The sequence below is a fragment of the Podarcis muralis genome, chromosome 14, assembly GCF_964188315.1.
Source record: "Podarcis muralis chromosome 14, rPodMur119.hap1.1, whole genome shotgun sequence".
Lineage (NCBI taxonomy): Eukaryota > Metazoa > Chordata > Lepidosauria > Squamata > Lacertidae > Podarcis > Podarcis muralis.
The window spans coordinates 36,198,356-36,226,041 of record NC_135668.1 but is presented as its reverse complement, the minus strand read 5'-3'; the positions used below and the strand labels follow the sequence as shown (position 1 = coordinate 36,226,041).

At 47.2% G+C, this 27,686-nt stretch overlaps 1 protein-coding gene across 3 annotated transcripts in view; it reads left to right on the top strand.

The window, feature by feature from the left end:
• WDR90 (WD repeat domain 90) overlaps window positions 1-27,686 on the top strand; it is a 45,691-nt gene that overhangs the window by 7,396 nt on the left and 10,609 nt on the right. For 2 of the 3 annotated variants that reach the window (XM_028705335.2, XM_077918380.1), the window contains exons 8-33: window positions 666-775; window positions 966-1,196; window positions 2,674-2,736; window positions 4,540-4,608; window positions 4,724-4,834; window positions 7,003-7,148; window positions 8,642-8,699; window positions 10,260-10,378; window positions 10,778-10,939; window positions 11,421-11,551; window positions 12,447-12,563; window positions 13,503-13,738; window positions 14,663-14,802; window positions 15,742-15,872; window positions 17,079-17,209; window positions 18,050-18,211; window positions 19,500-19,628; window positions 20,813-20,946; window positions 21,077-21,114; window positions 22,241-22,372; window positions 23,705-23,887; window positions 24,162-24,262; window positions 24,610-24,712; window positions 25,304-25,425; window positions 25,820-25,979; window positions 26,818-27,008. In XM_028705335.2, the coding sequence (XP_028561168.2) occupies window positions 666-775; window positions 966-1,196; window positions 2,674-2,736; window positions 4,540-4,608; window positions 4,724-4,834; window positions 7,003-7,148; window positions 8,642-8,699; window positions 10,260-10,378; window positions 10,778-10,939; window positions 11,421-11,551; window positions 12,447-12,563; window positions 13,503-13,738; window positions 14,663-14,802; window positions 15,742-15,872; window positions 17,079-17,209; window positions 18,050-18,211; window positions 19,500-19,628; window positions 20,813-20,946; window positions 21,077-21,114; window positions 22,241-22,372; window positions 23,705-23,887; window positions 24,162-24,262; window positions 24,610-24,712; window positions 25,304-25,425; window positions 25,820-25,979; window positions 26,818-27,008 (3,410 nt within the window). Of the gene's footprint in view, window positions 1-218; window positions 550-665; window positions 776-965; window positions 1,197-2,673; window positions 2,737-4,539; window positions 4,609-4,723; window positions 4,835-7,002; window positions 7,149-8,641; window positions 8,700-10,259; window positions 10,379-10,777; window positions 10,940-11,420; window positions 11,552-12,446; window positions 12,564-13,502; window positions 13,739-14,662; window positions 14,803-15,741; window positions 15,873-17,078; window positions 17,210-18,049; window positions 18,212-19,499; window positions 19,629-20,812; window positions 20,947-21,076; window positions 21,115-22,240; window positions 22,373-23,704; window positions 23,888-24,161; window positions 24,263-24,609; window positions 24,713-25,303; window positions 25,426-25,819; window positions 25,980-26,817; window positions 27,009-27,686 lie in introns of those variants that run through there. The other variant, XM_077918381.1, reaches the window with a different exon arrangement.

Genomic DNA, 27,686 nt, shown 5'->3' with positions numbered 1-27,686 from the left:
AGAAAAAAAGGGAGGCTATAGGGGAATGGAAGCTCTTCATCCCAGGACAAAATTCATCCAACACAGACCACCTTATGCCAGATGAGAGTGGATGTGAGCAAAACATCTACTACAGGAGTAGCCAATGTGCTGCCTTCCAGATATTCTTAACTCCCATCAACTCCAGCAAGCATGGACAGTGGTCAGGAATGATGGGAGTTGTAGTACAGCAACATCTGGAGAGAACCACATTGGCTAACCCTGTACTAAAAGATGCTACTAGCCATGATCACTATGTTCTACCTCCACTGTTGGAGGCAGCGTACCAGCTTCTGGGAATCCTAAGTTGGGGAGAACATTGTTGCATTCAGGCCTGCTTCCAGAAGTTGTCCGCTCTCCCTTCCTGAATTCAATAAGAAATGAGTTAGCAATAGAATACAGTCCTTTTTGCAGCAATGCATGGCTTGTTCCGGTCCTGGAATCGATTCCCATTTGAGACAGTTTACCTTAGAGGTCTTCAAGAACCTAATGGTGCAATCCTTTACATGCCTATTCAGAAGCAAGTCCCAGGTGAGGTTGTGTAGATATGATTACCTGACAGCACAGCCCCATTGACTGCAGTGGGACTTATTTCTGAGCAAACCTGCAGTGGATTGTTGTCACATGTTTTCTGCTTGTCCTTTCAGTTGCTCATGTAGAAGACAATCCAGTTGGCCAGCTTCCAAAGGAAGTATTTCTAAGCAAGCCTGTTCAGGACAGAGTGTCTCTTATCCAACAAATTACCAGTCCGAAGCGAGTGAGTATGCCTTGATAGCTATTTCTCTTGCCCAGAGCCATGTATATTTTGGAATTGGATTGCATCTGCCTTTCCAGGAAGCAGTACTCTATGGCAGTTGCATCTGGCAAAGGGTCTTGATTTAGCCCTCCTTAGAAATGGGAGATTTGTGACTGTGATCCTTGCTTTTCAATGCTTATCATTTTCTCAGACTCCTCGCCGGTCTCCCTTCCTTACAAAGAGCATCCCCAAGATTCACCGGGTAACCTCTGCGCCTGTACAGACAGTAGACACTGTGGACCAGACCTGCTGGAGGGAAGAACCACAGGCCAGAGGGGATTCCTCTCTCCCAGCACCTTCAGAGGGCGATGGCAGCATTCATGTTTACGCCCACAAAAATGGGGATGTTACTGTTCAGGCTGTCAGTGTTGATTCTGATGAGGTAAGCATGCACCATAGCCATGACTGTTGAGTGCACATTCTAGAATAATAAATCCATAGCTTGTTTTCACCTTTGATTGGAAAAGATGGTCAGATGAGGAAGGCTTATCTGCTAGTCCTCAAGAAAGAAACAGCAAAAGAGCCACCATTGCTGCTTCCCAGAGAACCTCTTACCTGTTAAGGGGAAGATATATAATACCCTTCCTTCCAAAGGACTCCAGGGCAGCAAGATGACTCTTGTCTCTGTAAGGAGAAGTGTTCAATGGCTACTTCCTCTTGCTTGAGAAGTGTTCAATGGCTACTTCCTCTTGCTTGATTGTGAGAGTATTACCGTATTTTTCGCTCCATAAGACGCACTTTTCCCCTCTTAAAATCTAAGTAGAAATGTCTGTGCATCTTATGGAGCAAATGCGTGGTCCCTGGGGCTGGGGGACGGGACCCGGGCTTCCCCCGCCAGCCCCGACAAGCTCTGGGAACAGCGGGAAGGCTGCCCATAGCCTTTCCGCTGCTCCCCGACCTGCTCTTTGGGGCTGTCGGTGGGGGAAAGCCAGGCTTCCCCCGCCAGCCCCACAAGCTCCTGAGCGGCTCTGGGGTAGCCCGTGAAGCCTCCGCAGAGCAGTGGGGAGCCTTCATCCTGCTGCCTTGGGGAGGCTTCGCGCAGCTATCCCTGGCTTTTGTGGGAGGTGGGGGAAGGGACAGAGCGAGGCTCTCTCACTTCCCCCACCTCCCGCAAAAGCCCCCAAGAGCCGCATATTTTTTCTTGAATTCCCCCCCCCAAATAGGTGCGCCTTATGGTCAGGTGTGCCTTATGGAGTAAAAAATACGGTATGTGCAGTGAAACTGTATGTTATGGAGAGCCATCTGCGATATAGCCACTAGACTGAACTTTACCTTTATAAGGTTGCACAAAGAGTGCATAACACTCTGTGACATGGGTGGGATACCCACCGCCCTCCAGAGGTTGGACTACAACCCCCTTCATCCTGACCACTGGTCATGCTGGCCAGTCCAACTACATCTGGAGGGCTAATAAATAATAACATATCCCTAAGTGGTTCTTGGGAGACGCGGGTGGCGCTGTGGGTAAAAGCCTCAGCGCCTAGGACTTGCCGATCGAAAGGTCAGCGGTTCGAATCCCCGTGGCAGGGTGCGCTCCTGTCGCTCGGTCCCAGCGCCTGCCAACCTAGCAGTTCGAAAGCACCCCCGGGTGCAAGTAGATAAATAGGGACCGCTTACTAGCGGGAAGGTAAACAGCGTTCCGTGTGCTGCGCTGGCTCGGCAGATGCAGCTTGTCACGCTGGCCACGTGACCTGGAAGTGTCTGCGGACAGCGCTGGCTCCCGGCCTATAGAGTGAGATGAGCGCACAACCCTAGAGTCTGTCAAGACTGGCCCGTACGGGCAGGGGTACCTTTACCTTTACCTTTAAGTGGTTCTTGACTCCCATACCAAAATTTTAATTTATTTTGTCTCTTTCCAGGATGTGTGTGCACAAGCGATGGGACCAAAGGTGATCTCCACCAAGGATTCAGTTCGTTGCATGGTGAGAGATCCTGCCTTTTAGTACTATTTAAAGTGACACTCTTTAACTTCCCATCTCCCCTTGCTACCTGGAAGAGATGCCTTGATTTCACAGACATAGCTACATCAGGCCTCTTCAGCCACTGATAGCTGCAGACTGTCAGTATTTTGCAGGAGAGTTTCAGGGACAAACTAAAACTTTTGATTTGCATATTTATAGTGGATTAAATCACTCTTCTTACCCCAGTGCAGAGGTCTTCAAACTTTTGAGTCCATTGTTTTCTTAACCAGCTAAATCCATTCTTTCTGCGGCAACCCTGTGGGGCTCAAGAGTCCAGTTATGGCAACCCTTGCCTGCAGAGCTGACAGCCTCTCACACTTTTTCAGACACCCTCCCTTGTGGAGGGTGTCAGCCTCCTCTCCCCTCTCCTTGGGAGTCCTCCAGGCAGCTGCTGCTGCTGTCTCTGGTCTCTGGTGAGCTTCCTCCCCACTAAAGAGAGGTGCTTCCCAGAGGCACCATTCACCTGCGGAACATATAGCCAGGGCTGCTGCAAAAAAAGCAGTTGTGCAAGCCTTTGGGAAGCAGAGATGTGAGAAGGCATCAAAGGATGGGAAGAAAACAGGGACAGAGACCAGTGTTGCCCACAGCACCCCTGACCATTCATTCAAGTCACCCCAGGGTGCCACGGCACACTGGTTGAAAACCACTGCCCTGGTGTAACAGATCCACTCTAAAAAGGAACAAGACTACTAGTGGTTTGAAAAACAGCGAGGAAATGAATTGAAAAGTTTGATATGAACAAATGATTAACGGTAAGATGTGCAAATACCCTGTAAACAAATCAGGATAAATGCTCATTGTCATGTAACACACACCCCGCTTAAACAAATCATGGCGTAAGGCTCAATAAAGACCGGCCATGGCGTTACCACTTCAAAAGCTTTTTGTGCAAGCAAATCGGGATCAATTCTGAATCCACAGGTTGGCTGGAGAAGCTGTGGATCTCTTGAGTCTTGGCCTCTTTCCTATGATCATTGCTGCCCACATCAGTCCCTGCGCTAGCAGTGGCTGCCGGCCCTCCAATTCTGGCCACAAGCCATATGTGCATGGAGCAGCTACTGGAAACAGGGAGCTGCCTTATCCCGAGTCAGACCATTGGGTCCATCTGTATGAGCATTATCTACACTGACTGGCAGCAGCTCGCCAGGCCTTTCGGCCAGCAATCTTAAGAACGTAAGAAGAGCTTGCTGGATCAGGCCAGTGCCCCATCTAGTCCAACATCCTGTTCTCACAGGGGCTAACCAGAGCACTCTGCCCACCGGCAGTTCCCAGCACCTGATATTCAGAGGCATAATGCCTTTGACCTTGGAGGCAGAACATAGCCATTATGGATGGTCGCCATGGATAGCCTTGTCCTCCATGAATTTGTCCATTCCGCTTTCTAAAGCCATCCAAGCTGGCGGCCATCACTGCTTCCTGCAGGAGTGAGTTCCATAGTTTAACTATGCACTGTGTGAGGGTCGCCATTTATTTTATCCGTCCTTAATCTTCCAACAAGACCTTTCCCTACCCAGGGATTGAATCTGGGACCTTTGCTTGAAAAGCAAGCGCTTTGCCACAGAACAACAGTCCTTATGTCAAGGAGAGGCCTCTCCCATCCCATAATTTGGTTGGGTAACATGCCCTTACAGGAAACTTCTAAGCATGTCAAGATTCCTTTCCTGAATGGAAAAGGTGGAGACTCACTTCACTGTATTATTATACATAGTCCTGGCCTTAGCAGAGTATCTTAAATCTGATGATGGGTTGATTTTTCTCCTCCAGAAGCTCTTGCCAGATCCAATCCTGAAGCTGAAGAGGGTTATTGGGTTTGGAGGCTTCAGTACCAGATGGGTCAGTATGCTTGAATTTATTCATCATGCGTATTTGGCCCTTAATGCTTCAAGCAAGAAGTGTAGTCCGTTCCCTGCAGAAGTCTCTCATTTGACCTTTTGTCTTTGTCACCCAGGCTCTGTGGGCTGCAAATGGATCTGTGGTGGTCTACCCCTGCCATGCTCTGATTATAGCAATTGCATTAGACACTGGCAAACAGCGGTTCTTTGCTGGGCACACTGATAAGGTAATATTTGTTTCTTTTGTCTTGTTTTTCCACATGTCAATAAAAATACAGGAGAGACTTAAAAATACACCAGTCCTTCTCAACCTGGGGATCTTCAGATGTTATGTACTGCAACTCTGCTCAGCCCCAGCAAGTATTGCCAGTGGCCAGGAATGGGCACCAGGTTGCAGAAGCCTGGTATGCACCAGGAGCCTTCATAACGTCAGATGAATGCATTCTGAGACTTGGGTAGAATTAGACGCAGTATTTCGGTATCTCATAAACTTCACCCAGCTGTTGTGAAAGCGGGGTTGCGGAACCTGTGGTCATCCAGATTGAGGTACAACTCCCAGCAGCCCTGACCATTGGCTCTGCTGGCTAGGGCTGATGGGAGTCAGCATCCAGCAACATCTGGAGAGCCACAGGTTACCCACCCCTATGTTAAAGAATTTCATATCTACAGCCTGACTTCCTGCTTTAATTCGCGAAAGTTAATTTCTTTGATTTTGATCATTGTGCGCATGCAGTTTTTGCAGCTGTTAATAAACAGCAAGGGGCAGGCATTCTTTTGCTGTGTTATTTGTCCAATATCCTTGTACACCTTGTACACTTCCGCATATTGCTTCCAAAATACCTTTGTCATTGTTGCTGCATTGGTGCATGTCTCTCTGTGTGTATTGTGTGAAATCTACAGGTATAATACTATGAATACAGTGGTGCCCCGCAAGACGAATGCCTCGCAAGATGGAAAACCCGCTAGACGAAAGGGTTTTCCGTTTTTGAGTTGCTTCGCAAGACGATTTTCCCTATGGGCTTGCTTCACAAGACGAAAATGTCTTGCGAGTCTTGCGATTTTTTCCCACTCCCCCCCCCCTTTCTAATCCGCTAAGCCGCTAATAGGGTTGCTTCGCAAGACGAAAAAACCGCTAGGTGAAGAGACTTGCGGAACAGATTAATTTCGTCTTGCGAGGCACCACTGTATACTAATAGTAATAAACTATTGTTTATGAAGATGCACTCATTAATAAACTGTAGTTTGTTAAGCCAAGGATGACCATTGGATTCAGCGCAAGGTCCTGGGCAAGTCAGAATGGGCAACAGGCATAACTGAGGCTAGAAGGGGATAGTGGGAGCACTTAAGGGGCATTCAGACCCATAGGACCAAATGCCCCCATTCAATTTTATAGCCCCTAAAAACAGGCGTTAACTCTGGGCAAAAGGGTCATATCTATTTTTTACTAAAAAGAGGATATCAATTAGCTTGATGATGAGCGTAATGACTAATTAATGAATGAGTTGCTTCTTGCAAACAAGAAGTCTTGAAGTAAAACATAGTGTACCAGTTTAAAACATGACACGTTGAAAATGTTCATGTACAATAAACAAATTATAAAAGGAAAAGCATCCATCCTCCATGCAACTGCAATACCACTACAAACATGCTAGCACATGCACAAAACCATGGCCACCAAAAGCACCATGTCCCTTGAAGCCTTGGAGAATTGGAACATGTTTGCCTGCTGTCGAAAACATGCCATTGTTGGCACCGGGTGACGTTCCCTGGGGAGAGAGCACTGAGAGACTAAGCTGGGGTCCAGAAAGTCTGCATTTGAAATCTTGCCTTTGTACGGATAGCTCAGCTGGTAGATCACGAGACCCCTTAATCTTAGGGTTGTGGGTTCAAGCCCCGCCTTGGGTGAAAGATTCCTACTTTGCAGGGGGTTGGACTAGATGACCCTTGTGGCCCCTTCTAACTGCAATTCTATAATTCTATCATGGGCTTTAGGCAAGCCATATTCATCCTTAGCACCACCACTAACTATCACCATCTGCAACGTGGGGAATAATAATTCCAGCCTACCTTACAGGGCTCTTGTAAGTGAAGGTGAAGCTCTTCCAGTTCTATGTGAATGCTAAGTAGCAGGTGGTGGTTGAGGCTACAGCAGCAACAGCCATTCTCTGGAGACCTTCATGCTTCTGTTACCAGTTTAATAAAACCCCCATAATAAGGATTTGATTACCTTTCAGCTCTTTGATCAGCTCCTGTTGGGCAAATTGGTGTGGTTTGAAAGAGGAGCAGCAACAGGCAGTTCCTTCCTATGTAAAAGGCACATAATTCTCCTGAAAGGAATCCAATTCTGCTTAATGCCACAGGGTACCTTTTCCCACAATGTCTCAATTTTCTGCAGGTGGCGGCATTGGCGTTCAACGGCAACAGCACTTTGCTGGCCTCTGCACAGATAGGGCAACTGAGCGTGATACGTCTTTGGGATTTTCCATCGGGGAGGTGCCTCTGCATGTTTAAAACGGGGATGCAATCAATCTCTTGCCTCAGGTAAGTGCAGGAGGGAGCAGGGTAGGCTGGGGCACAAGGAGGCATCCAAGGAGTGTGGCAGTCACTTAGGGTCCCCGGACGTTTCATCGTCTATTGATCCCTGCGCCACCACTTTATTTCTCACTGCCACCACCCAGGCCCTACCTGGTACAATACTGAGTCCAGTCAGGGTTAAATTGGAACATAAACTTCTGTTTATTTATTGCAGTTTAACAGGTGTGTGGTTTCATAAACGGTATCGGTCTATTACAATCATGGGGTGCCTATCCAGACCTATAACTTCCGCTACCTGCTCTTACTCATTAAACCACCTCTCAGATATTTACTTGTCTTCCTAGTCCCTAACTATTCCTGACTCAACTTATTTTGCTACACTAACTCAACCTCCCCACAGACTCTATCCCAATTCACTCCCACTCCAACCAACCACCCAACTCCCAACGAACTCCCCTTTCGCCCCTCCCAGAGCTGGTTTTATAGTCCCTCTGACTCCACCCCCCTGGGTTCTGATTGGGTAACTTGTTTAACTATTTCACCTCCAGCACCCTCATATGTTAACTTTACAAGGAGGATCTGGAACTCTTGACTCCCAAAGGCTTTAATTTTAAGATTAGTATGGTACGTAAGGCAAGTTACAGGTTGCAAGAACCAGCGGTTACATGGGAGGTCAAAGGCATGGTTGGGCACGCTCTAAAATATTGAACCGACAAGTGACAAGCCCCTTGCACCTTCCATTTGAGGGACAGGAGGGCACAACATTTAGCAAGCCAAGCAGCCAGAGCCCTGAGGCTAGGCAGGCAAAAGGGCACTCCTTCTGTAGTGGGTTGGCTAGGTGAGGTTTGTGCACACTGGCATCTCCATGCCCTAGTTGCCAGCTTGGCATCAGATGTATTCCCAGCTGTTTCCCGGGAAGGCACTGGAGACATCTCAGCTGGTAAAGCTGAGGAGTGTGTGTCTGGAACAAAGATAACAGAAGGTACCTCTGAGAGTTTTCCTGAGCCTCCTTTGGAGGGCAGATCTCAACAGATGTCTCTTGGTCAAAATCTGCTATGCCCACCCTGCCAAGGGTCTAGATCTAACTCCCCAAACTCCTTCTTAAGGTCTCGGTCTCTCTCTCTCTCTCTCTCTCTCTCTCTCTCTCTCTCTCTCTCACACACACACACACACACACACACACACACACCCTGTCCATGACACCTTCACAGGACTCATGGCAGCAAGGTAGAAAATGAAAGACTGCCAGTTTTGATGCTGTCAAAACTGGGTTTTTAGTGAACAGCAGAATCTGGCTTATAGTAAGTACTCAGGCTGCTTCTCCACTTATGCTAGTGCTGTCCACTCTGATGGGCATAAGGTTGCCAAGGAGTTCAGGCAGAGGTTTTCCACATCACTTGCTATTACCTGATGCTTTTAACTGGAGATTGAACCTGAGATTTTCCGTGTGCAAAAGACTGTTCTCTGCTGCTGAGCTCTGGCCCCTTGTTCTTTTGCAGCTTCTCCTACAGTGGGGGTATCCTGTGTGGCACTGGGAAGGACCGACATGGGAAAACAGTGAGTGAATCAGCATTTATTTCTTTGCAGAAGGTGTGGTGTGGGCGGAGCGTCCAAAGGGACGGCTAGAAACACCTGCAGTGCTGCATCCCCCCCCCCCCCCGCCCTGCCCTGAGGTTCCCCATCTCTGGTCTGAGTGACATTCTCGAGTGACTTCTGTCACAGCCTGTGGCAAGAAGGGGGTGCAAGGTTTTCCAGATCAGTTATTCACCTGGTTATTAATGTAAAAGGTAAAGGTACCCCTGCCCATTCGGGCCAGTCTTGCCAGACTCTAGGGTTGTGCGCTCATCTCACTCTATAGGCCGGGAGCCAGCGCTGTCCGCAGACACTTCCGGGTCACATGGCCAGCGTGACAAGCTGCATCTGGTGAGCCAGCGCAGCACACGTAACGCCATTTACCTTCCCGCTGGTAAGCAGTCCCTATTTATCTACTTGCACCCGGGGGTGCTTTCGAACTGCTAGGTTGGCAGGCGCTGGGACCAAACGACGGGAGCGCACCCCGCCATGGGGATTCGAACCGCTGACCATGCGATCGGCAAGTCCCGTGTCCCCGGTTATTAATGTACTGAGATCCAAATGAAACTTTACTAGAGCTGCTATTGCTTTTTTTTTTTATAAAAAAAAATTCTCAGCACCTTAGAAGAGTGTTGCATTGATTATATGACAAGGAAGTGCTGCTTTGGTGTGAGTTGCAGGTGGGTGTCAGGCTGAGTTGCACTCTGGATTCTGTCACAGTGTTCCATTGCACCAGAATCAGTTTAGTCCTGCTGACCTGGAAAGCTTTCTGTGGACAAATGCCGGCTCCCTCGGCCTGAAGTGAGATGAACGCCGCAACCCCATAGTCGCCTTTGGCTGGACTTAACCGTCCAGCTGTCCTTTACCTTACCTTTACCTTTACACTACTGATACGTGCCCCTTCTGCAAGGGCTATATCTGTGACCTGTTTTCTGAGATTGTTGCTGGAGTTGTGTCAGGGTCAGGCTCAAGCCACAGGCCTTCCAAGAGTGTGGCTAGTGGTCTGCTCCTTGAGCTGCTGTGTTTTTAATGCCACTGAATGTCTAATAATAATAATAATAATACATTTTTATTTATACCCCACCTTCCCCGGCCAGAGCCGGGCTCAGGGCGGCTAACACCAATAAAATTACAATAAAACATAATGGGGGGGGGGGGGACACAGACAAACAAAACCAAAAAAGACCAAAACCAGTTTATTAAAATATGGGTTGAAATACAATTTAAAATGCAGCCTCATTTCAATAGTAGCCCATAAATCAAAACCATAAGGGGAGGGGAACATAAGGGTCAGACTGAGTCCAAACCAAAGGCCAGGTGGAACAGCTCTGTCTTGCAGGTCCTGCGGAAAGATGTCAAGACCTTAGTTTAACGCTTGCTAGAGAATTGCCTTTGGGGTCTGTACAGAAGCTCCTGGCAATGTGTTTGTTTGGTTTGTGCTGACTTTGACTATGTCCACATGGTGAGCTTTTAGGGATGAGGAGGGATATGAGCCTGGCTCTCCTGTGTCCCACCCAGCTGCCTCTCTCTCTCCTCCCTTTGCAGATGGTGGTGGTGTGGAATACTGTTCAGGTGAACCATGGAGGAGAGGTAGTGATGCTTGCCAAAGCGCACACAGATGTGGACATCCAGGCCTTAAAGATTGCCTTTTTTGATGACACCAGGTAAAGAGTGGAGCTTGCTGTTGCCGTTTTATTGCATGTGTATCCTGCCCTTCCTCCCAAAGATAAGCTGTGTCCCTTCCTCTGCCATTCGTCATTCTGGATTCCGTCCTTCTGGCATCCATAACCAAAAACATTGGGATTTCAGCTCCGGTCCTCCGAGCTGATAAGGCTCTATCACCCTCTTTGGGTGGAGCTTATTGTTGCCGTTTTATTGCATGTGTATCCTGCCCTTCCTCCCAAAGGAGCCCAGGGCAGCAAAGCAGAGGCTGAAAAAGGAAAGGCAGCATCACGCAGGAGGAGAGAAAGAGGGAACCTGAACTGTGCCAATGCACGATGCAAGACTTTTACCTTAAAAACAAGTCCTGTCTAGTTCCATACTCCCAGCGTTTCTCATAACAGAATGGTGTCGTGTGGCCGGGACAACGTGAGGCTGTGGCGGGTCCGGAGTGGAGTGCTGCGCTCCTGCCCGGTAAATTTGGGCGAGTACCGTTCCATGGAGTTCACGGACTTGGACTTTGAAGCAGGCCATTCCACCCAGCGAGAGCCACAAGACCGGACACTGTAAGAAGCTGCTCCACTTTATTGCTCCTTGGTGAATGCTTTTGAAAAAAGCTGATAACTGCAAGACAGGCTTCTGGGTTTCTATACTGTTTTCCACACCTGGTAACAAGAGCATACCTTCATGCTTCCAGGACCCTCAGCTAATTAGAGTTGGGCAAGTCAGGGATGATCTCGTTCCCTAGAGCCCTGGGTAGATCCACTTCTTCGCACCAACAAAGCCTATTAATAGTTCAAATCAAGCATTCCAGAAAACATAGACTAAGCTACATGACATCTCTCTCAGAAATACAGTATACGTGAAATAAGCAGGAGCTCCCTTAACTCTCTTCCTGTTTAATTAAATTGCCAGCTGTAGATTTAATCAGCTACAACTTTTGTTGCTTGACCTACTGATTTAAAGCTGGCACCCCTAAAAGTCTTATAATTGCTTTTGGTCCTATAATGATGTTGCTGCTGAGTGACCTTGCTGCTGTCCTCTCAGGTTTGTTTGCAGCCGGAGTGGACACGTTTTGGAAATCAACTATAAGAATGTCGCTGTCAGAAATGCCCGGCGCCTCTTGCCATCGGAAGGGCAGCACTCTCATCAGCGGGAGAAGCAAACTTTTAACTCAGGTGGGCTGCATAGGATTCTCTGTGTGGTGTAGTGGTTAAGAGCGGTAGTCACGTAATCTGGGGAACCGGGTTCGCGTCTCCGCTCCACCACATGCAGCTGCTGGGTGACCTTGGGCTAGTCACACTTATCTGAAGTCTCTCAGCCCCACTCACCTCACAGAGTGTTTGTTGTGTGGGAGGAAGGGAAAGGAGAATGTTAGCCGCTTTGAGACTCCTTAGGGTAGTGATAAAGCGGGATATCAAATCCAAATCCAAACTCTCTGTAGCTGCCTACAGAACTTTCCTCTTGGGAACTTGCCAAACTGGCCTTTCCCTGGTCCCCTCCAGATGTTTTGGAATAAAACTCCCATCAGTCCCAGCCAGCATGGCCAAATGGCCAAGGATGATGGGATTTGTAGTCCAAAACATCTGGAGGGGTCCAGATTAGAAAATACAAGCCTGGAGACAATCCGTTTGTAACACAGGTGTTGGGCAGGAGCGAGCAGTCTTCTTTCAAGGAATAATTTCTGTTTCGGTGTTGCTTAATTTTCCTAGCACTCAAATGGCAACATGTTGGTGGCAGAAATCAGCTTGGCTCTGATGCCTTTAAGAGTGTCGTGGTGGGATATGGCTCTGACCCATGCAATATTCTCCTGCCCAGCTCTATAGAAATGAATGGCTGATGGAGGGATAGATTTCATTAGGTTCCTCTACACAAGCTAGTTCTCGCTAGCTGTGGAAGGTTGCACTAAAGGCTTCTAGCACGGAAAGGATTTCAGAATTATCCCACAATGCCTGACATGGATATCTGGGCCAGCTCCAAATCTTCTTGCTCAGATTACAGCTGACTATACAGTGTGGGGCCTTCACTGCCAGCTCTTGTGCTTCAGAGTGTACTGGATCTTTGTTCTTTCAGGTCCTGGGATAGCACTGAACAGCATATGTCTCTCATCAACTTTCTGTGCCACAGCCTCTGAAGATGGCTACCTGCGCCTGTGGCCACTGGACTTCTCTGAAGTCTTCTTGGAGGCAGGTGCGTAGAGCTTCGGGATCGTGCTGTCAATATCTGCATAGGTGTATAACTGAGACATCTAAAGGCGAGATCTGTGTAGTAAACTAAGGATCAACATCCTCAGGCCCACGTGGTCCTCTCAGCCTCTCCCATTGGGCCCCAGGAGCTCTTCCCAAGCCACACCCCTCATTGGCCAATCCTTGCAGCCTCTTTGAGCTTGTGCCTGGCTGGAATATGTCCTAGAATTCTGGTGATGCCTGTTACTAGCCTGGATGGAGGAGATAGCAGAACATGTGCAGAAACGGCCTTACTGTGCAGAGGTAAAATTCACATCCATTGTTCTGTCCTCTTTTGTCTCTGGCCCTGCCCACCAGTGATATGTAGCCTCTGGGAGGTTGTCCAGAAGGAAATGTGGCCCTTGGACTGATAAATGGTCCCCTGTTTTAGAAAACAGAGCTCTGTGGCACTTCCACCACCAATCCCTGTGACATGTTCACCCTGCAGGCATGGCTCCAGTAACCTATTCACCCTGGACATCTTCCATTGTCTCGTTAACAGGCTACATGTAAATTTAGAAAAACTGTGTAAGATCCGTGCCCATTTGCTTCCCTAATCATATGAAGAGTTCTCATGGCCTACCTAGAAGCCTGTTTAGTCCAACATCCTGTTTTCCACAGTGGCCAACCAGATGGCCTCTGGGTAGCCCGCAAGCAGGATAGTCCATAGCCATCTCCTGCTATTGTTTCACAGCTACAGGTATTTAGAGGCATGCTGCCTCTGAGCCTCCGGGTATTGTTGTTGTTGTTTTAAAAAACGCATTCTGCCAAACCTGTGGCTGGTGTCGCTTTGGTTTCACAAGCATAAACACTCTTGCCTGAAAGTGAGAAATAAGTTTTTGCATAAATGAGTCGCAAGCATGTCACCTGCAGACTCTTCATTGGGCGGCTTGTCTTCCTGCAGAGCATCACAGCCCGGTGAGTTCAGTCCGCATCAGCCCAGATAACCTGAAGGTTCTGTGCACAACTGCCTCTGGGAATGTGGGTTGCCTGGACATCCAGTCTAAGGACTATTGCACCGTTATGCGCTCCCATCTGGATTCTGTTTTGGCATTCTCTGTGGAGAGATCCCAGAAGCAGCTGGTGACTGTCTCTCAGGATAACACCATTCGCGTCTGGAACCTTGAGTCTATGCAGCAGGTAATGTCAAGAATGCCTTTTTTGTAAAGTCTACCAGGGACACAGAGGATCATATCGAACGTTAATTCTATTTGGAGTCAGCTTGTTGAAATCAATGGACGTGACTATCTTAGGTCTAGTTGACAGCACTAATGCCAGTCCTCCCCCCACCATAGTTCAGTCCTTCCTTAATAGCTGATACTTCTATTGGATTGGATTGGTGAGTTATCTCCCATTGGTTGTTTCGTTGGGTTCAGGCCTATCTGCTCGTGTGACATTGAGCTGAGATTTGAGGTTAAGGCAACATCTGATCTATAAATGTAAGGCACTGTGATACCGCATTATTATTATTATTGATATCCTGGCTTTCCCCCTGATAGGACTCAAGGCTACTTACAACTAAAATTTAAACAGCTAAAAAAATGGTCATTAAAAAACAATGAACCATTAGTAGAATTCAAATATATACAGATAGAAGATCACATACAAATCCTTACAATAAAAACAGCACAGCAACAGCTCCTTCCTAAAAATAGTAAAATAAAAATAGTAAATTCCCAGAAGCCTATTGAAACAAGAAAGTATTACAGTCATGGCTTCACTCAAAGAATCCTGGGAGCTGTAGTTTTGTTAGGCTCCTCTGAGTTCTTAGGAGACCCCTATTCCCATCACAGAGCTACAGCTCTCAGGTTTCCCTGGGTAGACGGATTGGTTAATATACCACTCTGGGTATTGTGGCTCTGTGAGGAGAGTAGGGGGTCTCCTAACAACTCTCAACACCCTTTGCAAACTACACTTCCCAGGATTCTTTAGGGGAAGCCGTGGCTGTTTAAAGTGGTATCATAGTGCTTTAAATGTGTAGTGAGAATGAGGCCTAAGACTTTGGCAGCTTGTTATTGCCAGCCCGTCTTGTGTCTGATCAGCATGATCCTCTGCCCCCTATAGCTCTATGAATTCACTGCCTCTGACGAAACACCGTGTGCCGTCTCTTTCCATCCCTCGCAATTTATCTTTGCTTGCGGTTTTGATACTGGTGTCGTGAGGACCATCAGTCTGGCTGCCTCAAAACTCCTTGAGGAACACAAGTATGTTTTCAATATATACTTTCAAAGTTGCATCCTGAGCGTTCTTCCATGTGTCAATCCAAAATGATGAAAGTTGAGGGCAGTGGGTTGTATCTACTCAAAGAAGAGCCGTTGAAATTAACAAACCTGTTACTAATCTCCATTTCAGTGGGTTTACTCTGAGTAGCATTGGATACAACTCCGTTGGATGTTCTTTCAAGAGGAACAGAAATGTGGGAGATCAACATTATCTTGTGTAGATATTAGCTTCTTGCAGACTTTGGAGTTCTCTGTTCCAGTTCTGATGTTGTGAGAAGCTGGAAAAGAGGCTAAAAGTGGCAGGGTGGGGGTGAGGTCTAGGAGAGCAGGCAGGCTTCTCTGTTGACATGGACCTGGTTCTGACCAGTGAAATGGTAAAAGCTCTGTATGGGCTGTACCACTTAGAGTGTAGGGGGGAGAAATCAAATGGTGGGACACACCTCCATTATAAAATATATATATCCCTCCATATAGAAAACCTGCCTGTTGGAGAGAAGGCTAGGCTGGAATCCTTCTTGTTTTCTATACAAAAGGTTTTGGTTTTTAATGGAGGAACATTCCGTAAGAAGAGTCCTTCTGGATCAGACAAATGGTTTATCAAGTCCAGCACTGTTTTCTCACAATGGCCAACTAAATGCCTACAGTTCAACAGTGTTCTCCCCACTTGAGATTCCAAGCAAATGGCATACTGCTGCTATCAATGCAGGTAGAACCTAGCCACTGTGGCTAATAGCAACTGATAGTCTTGCCCTCCATATGTTTCTTTAACTCCATCATGTGAGCTCATTGCTGCCATCTGAAGTGTTATGGCCCTGACATGTGTGCCGCCTCATTAAGGATCAATGTATGAACTAGTTTGATTGCCATCTTAATTTTCGGTTCCCCGTTCTGCTTTCTTTCATTCTTTTTGGTACTTTGCAGGCAGCACCGTGGGTCAATCACAGGCCTGACCTTCTCCCCAGACGGCAATTTCATGTACAGTTCCTGCAGCCATGGGACCCTGGCTCTTTATAACTCTGCCATCCAGAAAAGCCACGTTATCAGAGTACTAGGTAAGGTTTTTGTTTGTTAATATATTTACTTAGAGCATTTGTACTCTGCCCTTCGGCTTCAGTAGGTCCCAGAGCAGCTTGTATACCATCAATTAAAACAGGACAGTTCCTGTCTGCACTCTTTCAACATGGCACAAAAGGAAAAGGGAATAGGGAGGGAAGAGGAAGCAAGCAAACTCAGGCAACAATTCTTAAATAGTTGTTCTTAAGACCAATTAATTGTACTAGTGCCCATTAAAGCACCCTGCTCTTTGCTTCCTTTCTCTTGCATTCCTGTCCCCACAACGGCTATTAACTAAGTGGTGCTCCACCACCAGCAAGAGCCTTTGCTTGCGTTTCTTTTGCCAAAGTTCATTTTCCATTTTTATTTCCTCATTTGGGAAAGACTTCCATGAAAAGGGGTGCCCCCACCCACTTTTGGGTCTGGTTCCGCCACCACTGGTGTGCTGCAGCCAACAAATTACCCCAAGGGTATGTGGCCATTGACAAGAAAAGGGGTCCTGACTCCGGCCCTAATGGTTTGGGAACTCGTGCTGCATTATGATTTTGGTGTGAGTTGATGAGTGAGTCTTTGCTTCTACTTTCTTGGTGTGGTGGTTAGAGTGCCCAACTAGGACCCAAGAGTAAGGTAAAGGGACCCCTGACTATTAGGTCCAGTTGTGGCCGACTCTGGGGTTGCGGCACTCATCTCGCTTTATTGGCCGAGGGAGCCGGCGTACAGCTTCCAGGTCATGTGGCCATAATGACTAAGCTGCTTCTGGCAAACCAGAGCAGCACACGGAAATGCCGTTTTTACCTTCCCGCCGGAGTGGTACCTATTTATCTACTTGCACTTTGATGTGCTTTCGAACTGCTAGGTTGGCAGGAGCTGGGACCGAGCAACGGGAGCTCACCCCGTCATGGGGATTTGAACCGCCGACCTTCCGATCGGCAAGTCCTAGGCTCTGTGGTTTAACCCACAGCGCCACCTACGTCCCTAAGGACCCAAGAGACCAGGGTTCAAATACCCTCTCTGCCATGAGTCACTGGGTAACCTTGGGCCCTTCACTGAGTCCCACCCTAACAGGGTTGTTGTGGGAATAAAATGAGGAGGGGTGGGGAGCCCTGCACGCCACGTTGAGCTCCTTGCAGGGAAAGGTGGGGTAGAAGTGCTCTGATTTAATAAAACAAATAACCTCTCATTCTAAATATCCACCTTTCATTCAGCAAATGTCACCTCACAAGATGCTGACCACGGTCCTGATGCACTATCTGTCAGCAGCGATGGACGTCTCTTGGCCTTTGTGGGACCTTCCAAATACATCGTGACTCTCATGGATGCTTATTCCTTAGATGAGGTAACTTGACACCTGCCCACAACTCGCTGTTCCTCAGGAAAGAAGCTTCAAGAAACACGTAACCCTCACAGTTACAGAGTGGAAACGTTGGCAGGTTTTTTTGTCTAAACCCAGAGAGCACCTGAAATGCTGGCCTGTTCTCAGTCAGGGCGGCCCGTAGCTACATCTGCTGGGCTGCAGTAATAGTTTGTTTTATAAACATGGGGGCTATTCCTGTCCACCGTTGTCACTACATAGTGCTGCCGTTCTCTCCTGACAAACATTTGTTCGATCCTGATTGGCCAGGATCCCTTCTTGCAAAGGGGGCTTTAGGATAGCGTGACTGGTTTCCCTACACAGGTCGAAGGGGCCAAGGGAGCGCATTCTCGTCTCTTTCCCAAAGCCTAGTTAGCACTTCCTTCTGGAAGGAGGTGTAATGGCTATGACAGGGTCCTAGAGTCCCCTTTCCTCCTTTTCAAAGCCCAGTTAATGCTTGCCCAGCTTTGGGAAGGAGACAGGAAGGCTCTAAGACCCTGCCAGAGAGCTCTCACACCTCCTTCCCCAAAGCCCAGCACCCCGCTTACTTGACTTCGGTAAGGTGGCATGAGGGTTGTATTACTAAGGTCGGCCCCTGCTCCTGTATTGATAAATAGTGCATCTCATGCCTTATGATGTTGTACAGTCCACTTCACTTAATTGTGCTGTTTGTATAGACCAGGCCTGAGTGTTCTCTTTCTAAATATTCCTCGTCTTCTGTTTTAGTGCAGAAATACTTGCTTCAAGAAATGGGACATCATTATTATTATTATTATTATTATTATTATTATTATTATTATTATTATTATTTGTTCTGCCTGGCAGTTGCTGAGAGTAGATATGAGCATTTTGGATTTGGACAGCACTGTTCTGGACATGGCTGAGAGACTCTGCTTTGCCCCTTTCCCTCTGGGCCACCTGTTGGTGGCAACATGCTCGCAAAAGGTTCTGGTGATTGATGCCAAGTCTGGACGCTTGATCAGAGTGGTAAGGGACTCCCGTGGTCACTTCTTTGTGTTCTGAGGTTGGGCTCACACACAGTTTCCAGGGTGTTGTTTTCCTGTGCATTTGCCTTTGCAGTGAAAATCCCAGGGATTGAGTCATTCTGAAATTACTAAATTATTGCCAAATGCCAATTTATTTGTATCTCTTGAAGTTTCTCAGTTGATCAAGCTAGTGCTCCCTATTCCCTTAGTTTATTATGGAGACATTCTTTATTCAAAGAAATGAAAGATAATCTCCTGGGTGGCATTTCTAAGGAGCTGGTACCCAAAAATGAAACACGCTGTAGACATAGTGATGGCAAAGGAATGAGCAAAGGCCATTCAGCTTAATCGTCCTGATCAGACAGCACTCCTCTGAAGAAGAGGGAAATGAATCTCTTTGTCCTCCTTTGGTTCTCAGCAGCTTAATGTAGCCCAGAAATAGGCCACCCCCACAGGCCCTGTGCTCAGTGGACAGTTGAGCAATTGAAACCAACTCCAGAGCAGGACTCTTCTCAGATCTTGAGAAATGGAATGAGGCCACAGAGATGGTGATTCCAATACCAGACTCTTTAATGATGCTGATTTCGTACCATTCCTCTTCAAAGTAATCTTATCCTTGGGTCTCCAACTGGTCTCAAAGGATCTGTCTACTGCAGCCTCTTGAAAGAGGTGTTTCATGAATTCTCAGTGTGCAGTTCCTTTCCATTTTATCTTTCAAAGACAGAATGGGCTAGACATAGCCAAATAATCTAATGGCTTTGCACAAAGATTTTATTCTTTTGATCAGCAAGCCATAGAGGACCTTAAAGTCCCAGCAGTGGATGCCTTTGTAGCAGACTGATGGAGATGCGCTTCTCAAAGATGTGTCAGAGCACTGCTCAGACTTTGACCTAAAACCTACTCAGGAGCCTGCGATCACTCTTCCTTAGGGCAGCCTTCTCTGCTAAATTTGGTTGGATGGCTTGGTAGAGCAACCACAAAATGACTCTGTCCAAAAACACACACACAAAAGATTTCTGAAATGGTAGCATCCATTGCCAATGCTACCCAGGACCCCACCCAGTTTTCCACGGGGACCGTAATAGTGGGGGCAGTAGCTAGAAGATTAAAGCATTGAAATGTTGACACTAGATACAGTTCACCTTTATATAAACCTCTTCGCAGGGTTGTTAACTCCGCTTATTTGATTACTTCCTAACTCTTTAACAAACATTCTTTTCTTTGTGTCTGTTCTCAGTGTATTTGTCTTTTTGGTGGAAACAGATGGGGGTGGTTTATCTTGATTGCAGGTCCCACAAGTGCACAAGCAGTCTTGTTCTTCGTTGGCCTTCAGCTCCGATGCCCGGTTTCTTTTGACAGCTGGCGATAGGGTCCTCAAGGTGTGGGATTATGGCATGAGATTTGATGTCAACTCTCAGGTACTATACTCAACAGCAGGGCAGACTTTTCCCCTCCAGTTGTCAGTGTTCAGGCTAGATTGTACAGTGAACAGCATAGCAGAGCATTCAAGTGATGAAATGGAGCCAGAACAGGGCAACAGAGAAACAAAGGGGGGAGAAGTATTGTTGTGCTTGGGGGAATATCTTTCGGCGAACAACAACAACACCCAAGAGGTGCAAAACTCCCTGAAACTGATTAAGGAGAGGTGAAAATGTGCAGCAGACATTGGATGTTGAACCTCACTTGGAAAAGGAAAAAAGGGGAAATTGTGAGGAGAGAATAGAATGGTTGACTGGAATCCTGAAGCAAACCTATAAAGGATATAAGAATATATTGCAATGGTCAGTTGTTGAGGAAAAAACCCACTTCATTCTGCATGTTATGTTTCTGAATACAGTGGATACATTGATTAAGAAATTAATTTGAGGGAATAAATTAAGATAGGATACTTTCTCTAGAGATGATTTGGGGAGTAAATTAGTGGGGATAATTGGAGGGGAATTGAATTGATTTGGAGCAGACTCTAGAAAAACGTAGTATAAATCAATTGAAAAGGAAGTGATTTTGAATGATCTGAGATGGGGTGCAAATTTAATTAAAGAACATACCAGGTGTGATTTGGATAGAAAAATTAGTTGGCTTGTCTTCTGTGATGATTAAAATTTGCATCTATCTTTTTAGTGGCTTGCAGTGCCGTCGCTCTGTAGCACAGTCACATGCATGTTTACTTAGGAGTAAGTCCCACCATGTTCAGTGTGACATATTATCTAGTGTGCATGCTTAGGATTTGAGCCCACAGCATATAAGTTCTCATTTATTCATTTCACTTACTGTTTGGAAATAATTACATCTAATCAAGATTGCTAACAACAACAAAAGGATAGAGCTGCCAAAAATATATGCAATAATATATTTACTGAAGCTGCCATTGTAAACACCCCTGAAAATGAAATTTTGAAATACTAAGTCAACCAGAGGAGCTTCATGTTTGACTGGAGATTTCAACTCTGCTCTCCCCTGATCCTAGTCCAACACTCTAACCACTAGTCTGCATGGTATAACTATAATAATTTGGATCCCCCTGTCTTTACATGCTCTGCAATGCAGTTCCAAGAGGCCGTGGCTGACAAAGGACAATCTGCTTTTGCTTTTCTTTCTCCAGGTGTTTATTGGCCATTCTGAGCCAATACAGCAGGTGAGCTTCACCCCTGACCAAAGGCAAGTCATCAGTGTTGGAGATGCCATCTTCCTCTGGGATTTCCTAGGTGTGTTTGCAGAGGAGTCCTTCAAGGATGAGTAAGAGCCCAATGTTTCCTCACTAAAGCAATTGTCTTTGGAAATATGATAGTCTGTAGGTGCCTGCATATTTACATTTTCACATTTTCATTTTCCCGTCTTTTAAACTCTGGACTTGTTACCATTCCAGAATCGATTCCTCCGAGTCCTCAGATTCTAACAGAGTTGGTAAGTCTGCATTTGTTGCTGAGTTATGCTATCCCACAGCTGTCTTACAATGAAATAGCTATCATTACTTCGCTGGGTGATTGAGCGAGTGGTTGCTGAACAACTCCAGGCATGCCTGGAAGAAGCGGACCATTTGGATCCCTTCCAGTCCAGGATTCAGGCCTCATCACGGGACTGAAACTGCCTTGGTCGCACTGGTCGATGATCTCCAGCAGGCTAGGGACAAAGGCGAGAGCTGTTTCCTAGTTCTGCTGCATCTCTCAGCGGCTTTTGACACCAGCAACCATAACATCTAACCCCGTCTAGAGGGGCTGGGAGCTAGGGGCACTGTTATACAGTGGTTCCGCTCCTTCCTCCTGGGCCGTGCCCAGAAAGTGGTGGTGGGGGATGAGTGTTCAGACCCCTGGGCCCTCACTTGTGGGGTGCCTCAGGGTTCTGTCCTCTCCCCCATACTTTTCAACATCTACATGAAGCCGCTGGGAGAGATCATCGGGGGTTTGGACTGGGTGTTCATTAGTACAGTAAAGAGTACAGTAAAGAGCTCTGCCATTGCATCTATTACTGTCTGTGTATGTCTTTGACACAGATTTGTAGACAGACATTTTCCTGGTTGTCTTTGGCAAGTAGAGAAATTTTCCAGGTGAGCAGAGCAGGGAGGGAGGGTTAAGGCTATTTCCTTTTATGGACCAAATGCCTGATATATGGGGCAGAGGGACCAGTAAAAATGGTTTGGGCTAATAACTATGACCTTTAAAATTCAGGAAGTTTCCTATTTTGACGGGGGGGGGGGGGCGGGTTTAAAAAATAAAAATTGGGACATAACCATTTTCAGAATAACCCTAACAGATATTAGAGCTGTTGACAACTACAACCATCAAAAGAGGTGACAAAGGTGTTGCTTCTGTTCATTATATTTGTATCTTAACCTTTCCCCCACTCCTTTATATCCTCTCAACCCTGGGATGTAGGCTAGGCTGACAGGAGAATGATTGGTCCAAGGTCACACAGTAAACTTCATGACTGGAATGTTTTACCTGGATCTCCCTGGTCCCAGTTGAGCACTTTAACCATTAAACCACCCTGCCTCTCATTCTCCCCCCCCCCCTTTTCTGTTCTTTATCCACAGAAGCCAATCTGGAAAGGTCACATTATTTGACGCCAGGGGCTAATGATATCCCCCGCCAGGTGGTTCCTCGGCCAACCATTGTGTCCCCACCTTGTCTGGAGCTCAGCTCCATCCATCCACTGGGGCATTGCGGTGAGCAGAGAGCACTCCAAATGAAGCAAATCTTTGTCAGCCCCTTAAAATCCTCCAGGCGCCCTGAACCCCATCCCCAATGTTGTCTGCCACTTGCTATTTTCATTCCCTTCCATGCTTAATCAAAGTGGGTTGTATCCAGCTAACTTTTACTATTATTAATAAGTCGAAGTTAGTAATGTCATTAATTTCAAGTAGTCTACTCTGAGTACGGGACGCGGGTGGCGCTGTGGGTAAAAGCCTCAGCGCCTAGGACTTGCCGATCGAAAGGTCGGCGGTTCGAATCCCCGCGGCGGGGTGCGCTCCCGTTGTTCGGTCCCAGCGCCTGCCAACCTAGCAGTTCGAAAGCACCCCCGGGTGCAAGTAGATAAATAGGGACCGCTTATTAGCGGGAAGGTAAACGGCGTTTCCGTGTGCAGCTCTGGCTCGCCAGAGCAGTGATGTCACGCTGGCCACGTGACCCGGAAGTGTCTCCGGACAGCGCTGGCCCCCGGCCTCTAGAGTGAGATGGGCGCACAACCCTAGAGTCTGTCAAGACTGGCCCGTATGGGCAGGGGTACCTTTACCTTTTACTCTGAGTAGACCTAGGTGAACATTCCATTTGTTTGGGGTAAGGATTATCAATTGCATCCCATAAAACAAACACTGAAAAGTTATCCAAATACAGGACACTGCCTTACCAGTCATACCATCTAGTTCCGTATTGTAGGCACTGACAGACAGCGATTCTCCAAGGTTTCAGGGCAGGGGGCATTTCCAGCCCTACCTGAAGCTGCTGGGAACTGAACCTATGACCTTCTGCATGCAAAGTAGATTCTTGACCACTGAGATATGACCCTCCCCCTTACCGCTTGCTGTGAACAGCACTCTAACCCAGTGTTTCCCAACCTTGTGCCTCCAGATGTTTTTGGCCTACAACTCCCATCATCCCTGACTAGCAAGACCAGTGGCAAGGGATGATGGGAATTGTAGGCCAAAAACAGCTGGAGGCACAAGGTTGGGAAACACTGCTCTAACCAAACTGGATGAAAAAACATCAATCTAATTCCTTCTCTGTTCAGGCAGAAGGCTGGAAGTAGCCATTGCTTTCTGGCACTTTCATCTTTAGCACACTTGGTGCAAGTTAAAATTCATGGGACTTGCCCTGCAGAACTGGCCTGGTCTCTGTTCCAGGCTTGGTTCTCAGGGGGCTTTGTATTTTGGAGCACCTAAATGAAAGAAGTGAAGCTAAAGTGTTTCAGTTCCAATACTATACTTGAGCTCCAGAAGTGATGTACAACAAGGGGCTGTTGCTCTTCTTTCAGTCACTTTCCCCTGTTTCCTCTCTTTTAGATACTTCTGAATCTGAAGAAGAGAAGGAAGCATATCAGAAAGGCAGCTACAGAGAGGCTGTTAATGAGGATAAAGTCCGGTTAGTTCTTGCATTGAAGGGCACTGTCCCTAGTGAAGACTCTCTGGCTGTGAAACCTGAAGTCATTCAGCCTTGTCCAAGACCCTATAGCCATGCAGGGAATGGTAAGTCAACATGTACAGGGGCTTTGCAAATTTTTATTCTTCTCAAGATAGCAGATCCTTGCTTTTTATCCATATGTATGTTACTAAATCCAGTTTGATTGTATGCTTCATCCGTTTCCCAAGTTTGCAAAGTATTAAAACCAATTTTCACAGCTCGCAAATAATAATTTATTGGGGAACATGCTAAAATTCTGTATAACAATAGCTCTTAAATAATGCTGTCATAAGCTCTGTGCTAAAAGATACTTTCCAATTGTTCTCTCCTGCGTGCTAGAAAGCAGAAAGGAAAGCAAAGGATCCAAACCCCAAAACAACACCCGCCCAGACTGCTACAGGCACTTTACCCCTCGTTTCAAAACATCGGCACCCCAGAAGGTAAGAAATGGCCTGGTGTGAACATAAAAATCCTGTTGAATCATACCAAAGGCCTATCTAGGGTCAGCATCCTGTTCTCACAGTGGTCAGCAATATGCCCATGGGAAGTCTACAAGCAAGACCCCAGTTCAACAGGATTCCCCCCATTTGAAAATCCCAGCAGATGGTGTTCAGAGCGATACTGGTCTGGTCTCAAGACTTGATGAAATGGCTTCTGAGCAAAATAAGAGTCTCAGTGCTTCTGAGAGCCCCTTTTGCACATGGTCAAGTTTTCTCGAGGCAGTGTGAGAGACATGTCTGGAATCTCTTCTCAAGTTACGCTGAAGCTGTGCGTCTTTGTCTTCTAGGTATTCTCCTCTGCTCTAACTAGTAACGAGGGCCTGAAACTAAAAGCAGTCATTGGCTACAATGGGAATGGCCGGGGAAATATGGTCTGGAATCCAGATACAGGTATAGTCTGCGTTTGCGAATTGAGATTCCAAAATCTGTAAATCTTCTGTACCCAAACCTTCAGCTGGATGACCAAACCAGCTGGCATCTTTGTCAGAAATGCATTACAAGAAAATCAGTTCTATTGAAATTATGTAGTATGTTTAGGGCTGGAGAGCAAAGCCCTCTGAAATCAGTTGGTCTTAGAGTCTAGTTGCTCATCCCGTTAGCGAGGCTCTGTTGTGAAAGCTGTCTCTTGACATCCAAGGAGAGCGGAAGGGCCTTGAAGTCAATGTTGATAGAGAAGGAGAGGTCTCTCAGCAGCAGATGTCTTCCTTCTTTTACCTCCCTTGGCTTATCTCCTCTAGCTCAGTTGGTGGAGCACGAGGCTCTTAATCTCAGGGTTGTGGGTCTGAGCCCCATGTTGGGCAAAAGATAATGGAACGTAAAAGCCTTCCAGGCAGCGGACACTCAGAGGGTGCTTGCTTTTTCACATGGTGGATCCAGACAGGCTCCTACTTCCAACTTGACTGCATTTGGTGGTTTGTGGCTTTGCCCATCCTTTGCATGCAGAATTCCAAGCACTGAATGCAATCTCTTCTCTCTCCTTAGGTTTCTTCGCCTACAGCTGTGGCTGTCTGCTCATTGTCGAAGACCTGCACTCTGGATTCCAGAAGCATTGGCTTGGTCACCCTGAAGAGATTTCAACATTAGCTGTTAGCCATGATGCTCAGGTACAAACATTCCTGTTTCCATTAAGAACATCTGGGTGGTCTGGCTAGCACAAACCACCTGCTTTCCTTCCAATGCAGTGGATACTTCTGGTGACAGGCACAGTGCTTCTGAACAGCCAGTGGGCAATGAATGCTCTGCTCCCTTTTCTCCTCACTGACGGGAGGAGGAAGAATGTGCTTGCCAAGCATTTCGCTGAGCCTTAGGCTGTGTTTAGCTTTTGGTCTGCCGTTTGGGTATTTGTTCATGCCCCTGACACAAAGCAGGCTGCCACTTTGCTCTGCTGCTGCTTTAGTGATTTGTATTGTTGGCTGCCCAGATTGCACTCCAAGTCAGTAGAAGGGCAGGATAAGAAAAGTGCTAACTAATAAAACGAATGAACGAATATCCCCGCAGGCCCTTGCTTCTGCCTCTGGTCAGGGTCGTGGAGAGTCCCGCTGCCAAATTCGCATCTGGAATGTCCAGGATGGATCCTGCCAAAAGGTTCTGTTCCATCACGAGACCCAAGTCCAAGCCATGGCGTACTCTCGGGATGACTGCCTCCTTGCTACTCTAGGTGGGCATAAGCAGAGAAGTGCACACAGGGCATTGGGAGAGCTTTTCGTGTTGAAAGACCTAGAATTTTTCTCCCAGAGGAAAAGGAAAATATCCTACATGAGACTGAAATAAAATAGGCCTGTTAATCATGTTTATAGAAATACTGGATTTGCACACTGCAGTGAGACTGAAATAAAATAGGCCTGTTAATCATGTTTATAGAAATACTGGATTTGCACACTGCAGATGACTTAATCTGCACTGAGCTGCTGCCACAATTACTGCGGCACCTTAAAGCAAGGCCAGAAATGGAAAGGGGCCACAGCACAGCTGCAGAGCACTTGCCTTGCATGCAGAAGGTCCCAGGTTCAATCCTTGGACTCTCCAGGTATAGAGTGGTAGGTTTGGAAGGGATCCCAAGGGGCATCTAGTCCAACTCTGGAACCCAGGAATCACAGCTAAAGATTCCCTGACAGATGGCCATCCAGCCTCACTTTAAAAAACTCCAATGAAGGTGTGTCCACCAACTTCTGAGGTAGCCCATTCCACTGTCCAGCAGCTCTTACCCTCAGAAAGTTATTCCTGATGTTTAGTTAGAATCTCCTTTCTTGTAATTTGAATCCATTGGTTCCGATCCTACCCACTGGAGCAGCCGAAAGCAAGCTTGCCCCATCTTTCACATGACAGCCCTAAAGTTATTGGAAGATGGCAGTCATATCAGCTGTCAATCTTCTCTTCCCCAGGCTAGGGTGGGGCTGGGAGAGATGGTTTGAACAGCATCTTGGCTTTTATTGTTCAAGGGGTTGTTCGTTTTGATGTATTTTTGCACACTGAAATGCGTACTCTGTGGTTCCCAGGGGACTACATTGACAGAGTCATTGCCTTATGGAACGTCCACACTTATGAGCTGATGTCATCCACTCGCGTCTCGGAGCCAGTCCACGAAATCGCTTTTAGTCCGCTTTCTGCGGGACACCTTGCCTGCGTGGGGAAGGGAGCAGTGACCTTCTGGCTAACGGAGCGACAGGGAGCTGACATTAGCCTCAAGGTACTTCACCTGCGTCACACTCTGGTGTTTCACAGCAGGGGTGGGTGTCAGGGACTGGGCAGAGGAGGAATGGTGGAGATTGTCCGTCCCCCGTCCCCCCGCTAATCCTGACCCTTCCAGGGGGGAGGGGGAGGAGGAAGACAGCATAGATTTACAACAGGAGTTTGAGGGAGGTCGCAGCTCAAAGGCAGATGAGGGGAGAAGTTGGGAAATCCTGGGAGAACCAGAGCAAAACCTGGCTGACACGTTGCCATTAGAAAGCATTCCAGACCTTCCATCTCCCAGAACACGGCGAGCCTTAAAAGTAGGAGAACAAAGAGCTCGAAGAGGATGGCAAATGAGGAAGTGGGAGAGATGGGGGGGGGGGTGGAGATTCACTCGGGACAACACCATTATCCAAGAGGCTGGGTTCTATAGCCTCTCTCTGTAAAGATTGAAATAAAAAGAGCTGTAAGAAACTTTTCCTTGTCTTTATACTTTCCTGGGCAACCAGCCTTCCTAATCTGGCCCTCAGGACTCTCCCCTGACCACACAAACCCTCCAAAGGCCACATCCTTCACTGGCTGGAATGTGTTCCTTGAACTCTGATAATGCCTCTTGTTTACCTAGATGGTGGATAGAAAGGGTGGGTGAATGTGTGCAGAAAGTAGTCTACTGCAAGGTTTGGGATAGCTGCTC